Below are 7,372 nucleotides of genomic sequence, written 5' to 3' on the forward strand. Positions count from 1 at the left end.
GAGTTACCTGAGTTAGATCTGATGAAGGAATGGGCCTTCATTCGGTAAAAAAAAAAAAGGTAAGAGGAGCATTCCAAGCAGAAGAAAAAAGAAAAAGCAAAGGCACAGATGCATGCAAATTCATAACTTCTTTCAGACACAGTGAGAAATCTAGTGTGTTAGAAATACAAGGTACATGAGATTGAAGTTGGAAAACAGATAGAGGCCAAGGTTGTAAAAGGTCTTAAACCCTATGCTAAGGAGTTTGGACTATAACCTGTAGGCAGTTACCAAAAGTTTTTAAAGAAAATGACATGGGGGCTTCCCTGGTGGCACAGTGGTTGAGAGTCCGCCTGCCGATGCAGGGGACATGGGTTCATGCCCCAGTCCGGGAAGATCCCACATGCCGCAGAGTGGCTGGGCCCGTGAGCCATGGCCGCTGAGCCTGCGCATCCGGAGCCTGTGCTCCGCAACGGGAGAGGCCACAACAGTGAGAGGCCGGCGTACCACAAAAAAAAAAAAGAAAATGACATGATTGGCTAGTTAGAGTTTTAGAAAGCTAGGTGGGCTACAAAGAACAAATTAGAAACAGAGACACCAGTGGGAAAGCTGTTACAAGAGTCCAAATGAGAGCTAATAAGGCATGGAGAGAGGCAGCACCCATGTGGGTAGAGAGAGAGGGACAACAGACAGGTTGTTGTCACAGAAGGCCTTCTCACTCCCAACCCACTTGTCATAAGGGCAACTGTGGTGCAGCCATTCAGCCTGAGACACGGTTCAGCTGGCGACAGCCTCAAGGAGGCAGAAACTTGGTCCTTGCTGACCTGACAGGAAGGCTCTGGAAGAAAGATGTGACAAGATATAAGACAGAGCACCACTGAGAATCAGCTACAAGACCTACAATCCCCAGTCTCGAGGTCATAACACCTCTGGCGTTCACCTCTGGGCTCAGGCCATGATAGGATATTTTCAAAGTCAAATCACACTTTGTGCCGCAACTACTGAGCCTGCACACCACAACTACTGAAGCCTGCGCGCCTAGAGCCTGTGCTCCGCGACAAGAGAAGCCACCGCAATAAGCCTGCACACCACAAAGAAGAGTAGCCCCTGCTCGCCGCAACTAGAGAAAGCTTGCGTGCAGCAACAAAGACCCAACACAGCCAAAAATAAATAAATAAAAAATAAATAAATAAACTTAAAAAAATAAATTAAAAAATAAATAAATAAATTAACTTAAAAAAAAAAAGCAGCACAACAATTTCTCAATTTCAGGAGGTTCCTGGACTCCCTAGATACATCCTTGAACTCCCAAGAGATTAAGATCCCCTTGATTTACAGGGAGCCCATCAAGACAAGAAGGAAAAAAATTCAAACATAGAGGGCTGCTTCCCCCACTACTCTCCGGATGTCCTCAGGCAACTCAGGAAACCACATGGGTCTTACTCCATGGATCTGCCTAAAGCCAGTGCCTCCAAATTGGTCTCTAATCCTGCTCCCATCTATGCCCTCCTCACAGTGACTAAAATGATCTTCCTGAAGCACAACCTTGATGGGAATAACATCGATATTGCAGGTACTATACTAGGTGTTTAATATGCATCATTTCTTTTAATCCTCACCACAACCCTGTGAGGCAGGAGAACCCAGATTCTAGAGCCTGACTGCCTGGATCTCAAATCCAGCCCAGTTGCTCATCAGTTGTGTGACCTTCTGCAAATTACTCAATTTCCCTGTGCCTCAGTTTCCTCATCTGTAATAAGAGTACCTATCAGATAGGATTAGTGTAAGAATTAAAGGAAGTAATAGAAGACAAGTACTTACAACAGTAGCTGGCACATAGTGAGCTATACTGTCAGCTATTACTACCATTACTTTCCAGATTATTTTCCTTATCAGGAAACCAAGGCTCAGTTATCCAACGGCACATGTCTAATAAGTGGTGAAGACAGGATCCAAACCTAGGTTTTCTTAACCACTGTACATTATTACCTTTCCTCTACTCAGAAACCCTCTTCAGTGGTTCTCTAGAACAGATGAACGTACTGCAATTACAGCAATATGAATTAAAAGGCACATGTCTGAAGCTGCCCGGCCCTAGTAATTCCAGCCATTTATAAGCAACCCTGGACCACCAGGAAAATCCCCTTCCCCCAACCTGCAAGCTCGTGACATTCAAGATTCCCACACATGGCCCCCATGTACTTTTCCAACCTCATTTCTTACTTCTCTTAAGCATACAGTCTTCCCTCAAACCAGCAGCTAGGACAATTGCAAAAGCCTCCTAATTTACAACTCCATTTCTAGCCTTGCCCCTCTCCAATCTACTTTCCACACAGCAGCCAGAATTGATATTTTAAAAATTCAGATCTGATCATGTTATTCCCCAGCTTAAAACCTTTCATGGCTGGGGCTTCCCTGGATGCCCAGTGATTAAGACTCTGAGCTTCCACTGCAGGGAGCACAGATTCGAACCCTGGTCAGGAAACTAAGATCCTGCATGCCACACGGTGTGGCCAAAAACAAACAAGAAACCACCACCAACAAAACAAACAAACCAACCTTCCATGGCTCCCTCTTCCTTTTAGAGAAAAAGTCCATGATCCCATAAGGCCTGTAAAACCTTCAAAATCTGGCTCTAGCCCTCTTCTGTAGCCTCACATCACTCTCCCATCCCCCCTCCCACGCCACCAGCTTTAATTCCTACTCAGCTTTCAGGTCTTAGCTTAAATTTCACTTCCTCAGCATTAGATCTCCTAACTATAAGACTTCATAGCATCTTGTACTTTTTTTCTGTAGCACTTGTCACAACCATAAATAGTTTTTTTAACAGTTATCTCCCTCACTAGGCTGAAAGCTCCATGAGGACTTGTGCACTTAAGCGTGCCTAGCATTTGGTAGACAATAAATATTTGTTGAATGAATGAATCAGTCCTTCAAAGATCAATTCCCACATCCTACAGCTAACACTGAGCTCTCCTTTTCTCAATTTAGCATTTTATTACAGAGCCTTTTTTCATTCAACTTCATATGCATCTGAGCATTGGATAAGATGACTGGAAGGTCTCCTTTTTTTTTACCCCAGTCTGGTCTGGTACTAACTTTGTGTCCCTAAGCAAAGCCCTATTTCCTAGGCAAGTCCCACCTCTTATTTGGTATCCTGAGGTTACTTTGATGGGGGCAAGTGAGAAAGCAGTTGTAAATAACACACATTTTAACTGGAGAGGGTGCTAATGTAAAAAGGTTTTTTGTTTTTTGTTTTTTTTTCTTACTTAGGCGGTAGAAGTGGGGCACTTAAGCAGGTTCAAAGTGCAGGTTCTGAGGTCAGGCTGCCTAGGTCTAAATACTAGCTTCACCACTTACTAGCTTCACCACTTACTATCTAAGGGACCTAAAGCAAGTAAGTACCTTAACTTCTCTGCTCCTCAGTTTCCTCAAATGTAAAAGAAAAACAATAATATTACCCACCTCAGAGGGCTGTTGACAGAACAAAAGGAGATAATGCCCAGCATGTATAAATACTCAGTAAATATTAGCAATATTAAGATCCCTATTAAACAGGACAGGAGCTGTGTCTCTTCCTGTCTACTTCCAGCAGACACTCAGAACAGCCCTAGCCACAGCTCCAGATCCTACCTGGCAGGAGGGAAACGGCTGACATCCCCTCTGGCGAAAGTGAAGCATCGAAGGTTTGGACTGCAGGCCCAGGAGGAAGTGGGTGGAGCTGCAGTTTGGCCATTCTCAGGTTCTGGTTCCCCGTGGAAGATAGCTTCATTCACGAAGTCCCTTGCACTCAGCTGCTCCAGCTCAGCACTCACACGATCCCAGGCAGCAAAGTTATTGACCAGTGCACCATACTTCTGCTCTGAGAGGAGACTGACCCGGATCGATGGCCAAAGATCCCCAAATTGCACACTGTAGGTCATGTCAAAATTCTGCAGAGCCAGTCGAGTGGCAGGAAATTTGGGCTCTGTGGCAGCCTAAAAGAATGAGAACAGGCCTATTGGTCTTCCAGTCTTGCCTCTATCCCCTTACTGCCTGACCCCACCAGTACCTCAGAGCGCTGGGGCAAACGTGGATCCAGCTAGTGCCCACTCCTGTCTTTGCACCCTGTCTTTGCATCCTGCCTCTGCCTGCCAAAGAAGTGTGTGAGAGACAAGCAGTGGGGAACCAGCCTTTCTATCTCAGCGTTGTGAAAGTAAGCTATAGCTCTCACAATAGCATGTGGGGTCACCGATAAAGAGGATACTCCTTTGAGGCCTTGGAGAGGACTCTTGAGAAGAGTCTACAGCAGGCTGGTAGAAACTATGTAGACCCTGGGTGAAGCATCAAGCTTAAAAATAGAAGATGTTTTCTTTCTGAACAGTCCTTCCATTTTCTAAAGCACTTTCATGTCTCCTAGTTTAGGTGAGCACCACAAGAGATAGTGCAGTGGGATACAAAAAATATCAACCTTCTACATTTGATGGAGAGATGAGGGTAACTTACCTAAGGTCATGCAGTGACTGACACCACAATGCTCAGAATCGCAGGGCTGAGGGTCATTTTGGGAAAGTCCCCAGTCTCCAGGAAAGTGGGATGAGGAGAGCTCACAGAAACCCTGAGGTGTGAACAAAACTGGGGACTTACAGGATGACTGCTATGAGGGTAGCAGAGAGGGGCATGAGTCAGGCTTGAAGAGCACAGAAGTAGACTGAAAGGGAAAAAAGGGCTCAGCTGAGGAGTCCACAAGTTGGTCCTGGTTGCCACAGCTGGGATGCTTGCTATGGCTGGCAGCCCTGTTACTGTCTATGAATTTTGCTTTAGCCTGGATTTTTGGATTTTTGGTCAGAACTCTTTCTCTGCCCTCATTTCTTGTTATGGTGGGGACTCTTGCTCCGACCTTGACTTTTGCTACAGTGGGGACTCTTGCTCTGGCCACAACTTTTGCCACGGCAAGGACTCTGGCTTCGGCTCCGACTTCTGTTACGGAGGGCACTCTTGATCGGGCCCTGACTTCTGCCATGTTGGGTACTTTCGCTCTGGCCCTGACTTTCAAAAAGTTGAGGACTCCCACTCTGTTCCTGATTTATGCTTTGATGGGTACTATGGCTCCCATTCAGACTTCTACTAAGATGGAAACTCTTTCTTTGACTCCAGTTTGTGCTAGGGCTATGGGTACTCTCACTCTGGCTCCAACTTGTGCTTTGGAGGGTGTTCTTGCTCTGGCTGTCACTACTCTGGCATTCACTAATAACAACAGTCGAACTACAGTTGGCATTAGTGCTACAGCTGGAATTCTTGGATGAAGACAAAGGACAGCTGTAGGGGATCTGGGGAGACTCCTTGCGGCAGTCTCGAGAAACCACAGAGTAGACATGGAGGCCACAGGGCATAGTATCAAGATGGCCCCAGGCTCGGGGGGCAATCGGTAAATTTGGGGGGTCAAAGGGTGTTCTCAAAGGGATAAAAGAATAGATATGCGTAGAACAAGGAGGAACCACAGGCTGGCGATGAGGTTGGGGTGGGCCCCTGGGAGTGCTATAGGTGCCACAGGGGGGCACCACGGGCCGGTTATGACACTGAAGGGGACCTGTAGATTGATTGAGGGAACCAGAGAGTAGGCAGGGATCGTGGCGGGTGGGGGAAACCACAGAATACACATGGTTACTGCAGGGGGGTCCAATGGGGGGTCCTCGGGGGCTGGTCTGAGCATAACTATTGGGTAAGACAGGATCACAAGGAAGGCGAAGGGGAAGGGAAGTGGGGATAACTGTTTTGAGGGTTCTAGGGACCACAGTAGGTGTGGTAGTCCCTTGGGGAAGTTCTTTGGGGCAGGAATTTGAGCAAGTTGTGATGGATGTCACCATACAAGAAGGACCGGAGAGACCAGAAGGGCAGGAGGGAGGTGGAGAGGTGCTGGCCTTAGGGGACATGGGCCGGTCAGGAGGAGTGTGCTGGGTGACCAGGGAGTGACATCTGTGAGGAGCACACGGCTGTTTTAACTCTGAGGATTTGGGAGACTTAGCTTGGGGGCAAACTGGGATAGGGGGAGGGGGTTCCTTATAGCTTCTGCAGTGGGGTGCCTGGGGTGGAGACATAAACTGGTTGCCTGGAGGTGAAGGAAGGAAGGCAGAACAAGGACAGTGGGAGGACAGAGGAAGAGGTGGTTCCTGGGGACAGGGTGGACCAGAAATTGTAGTGCCTGAAGTTATGCAGACATAAGAGCTCCCACCAGTCTCCGAAGAGTAAATGGACTCAACGCAAGGCTTCCTGGAAACCTGGGACTGGGGCGAGCAAGGAGAGCCAGTACTCCCAGAGGGTAGGCGGATGGCACAGTAAGGGCTCCCAGCAGCAGGTATGCGGGCATCTGGGGGAAGATGGGAATAGTGATAAGAGCCCTCCTGAGGTGAGCTGGGACAACAAGATGTGCCTGCCTGAGAAGAAAGTGGAGAGCCACAGTAATTTTTCCCAGGAGGGGGGTCAAGCTGTGGTTTAGGTTCACAAGCATCTGGATGCTTAACGAGGCCATGGTAAAAGCTGCCAGTGTGTGGGGAAGATGTTGGGGAAAGAGGAGGATCATTATAACTTCTCCCTGAAGACCAGGAAGAGAGCAGAGTGGAGGTCATGGGCCCAGTTTCCAAAACCCTACGAGAAAGGGGTGGGGAAATTATAGGTCTAGTTTCCACGGGCCAGTGAGCATGAGGAGGTGAAATTATGCAGCCAGTTCCCAGGGACCTATGAGTAAGAGGAGGTGAAATCATGGGGCCAGTTTCCAAAGGCACATGAGTGAGGGGAGGGGAGGTCACCGGGTTGGTCACTGGGGCTGAAGGGTATCCACCACAGTAACAGCGATAAGTGTGTTGGTCAAAGTAAGGGCCTTGGGGACAGGGACATGGTGTTCTCAGGGGACTGATCCAGCTGCAATAAGGGCTCCGCGGACAGGCAGGGGGTGACCCCACAAGGCAGAACCGGTCAACACAAGGACTTGGAGGGAACGAACCCAAGAGGACAGGCTCCCGGCAGTAGGGCCTTCCTAGGAGTGGAAAACAGGGTTCGAAAGAACATCTTCCTGGGCGCAGGGGAGTCTGTGGGGGTGGGGAGAGGGGCGGTGGGGGCGGGGAAGGAAACAAGTGAGGCCAGAGAAAGGATCTCTGGATAAGTGGGGAGAGCCCATGGGGTGAGAGGAGTCGCTGCACCTTTTGCCTGGGCTTGGGGAAAGGCCGGGAGGGTGGCTACTCTAACTTCCTGGACGCCAGAAGCGGTTCAAGGCTGAGGAAGGGGTTGAATCCTTTCCCGGAGGGCAGCGGAAGGAGGGAAGGGGAAGTCGCTATGTCACCCTACCTAGGGGTAAGAGAGGCCGAACTGGAAGGTGTTGGAGGAAAGGAGTAGAAGAGGTCATGCGGTGGGGGCGGCG

The 7,372-nt window shown here is 48.8% G+C and overlaps 1 protein-coding gene across 1 annotated transcript in view; it reads right to left on the reverse strand.

Annotated features, from left to right (window-relative positions):
* NSUN4 (NOP2/Sun RNA methyltransferase 4) overlaps nucleotides 1–7,372 on the reverse strand; it is a 33,347-nt gene that overhangs the window by 25,405 nt on the left and 570 nt on the right. Inside the window, exon 2 of the mRNA XM_007463945.1 lies at nucleotides 3,613–3,956. Within this exon, the coding sequence (XP_007464007.1) occupies nucleotides 3,613–3,956 (344 nt within the window). The remainder of the gene's footprint in view (nucleotides 1–3,612; nucleotides 3,957–7,372) is intronic.

Source organism: Lipotes vexillifer, unplaced genomic scaffold (assembly GCF_000442215.2).
Source record: "Lipotes vexillifer unplaced genomic scaffold, Lipotes_vexillifer_v1.1 scaffold13, whole genome shotgun sequence".
Classification (NCBI taxonomy): Eukaryota; Metazoa; Chordata; class Mammalia; order Artiodactyla; family Lipotidae; genus Lipotes; species Lipotes vexillifer.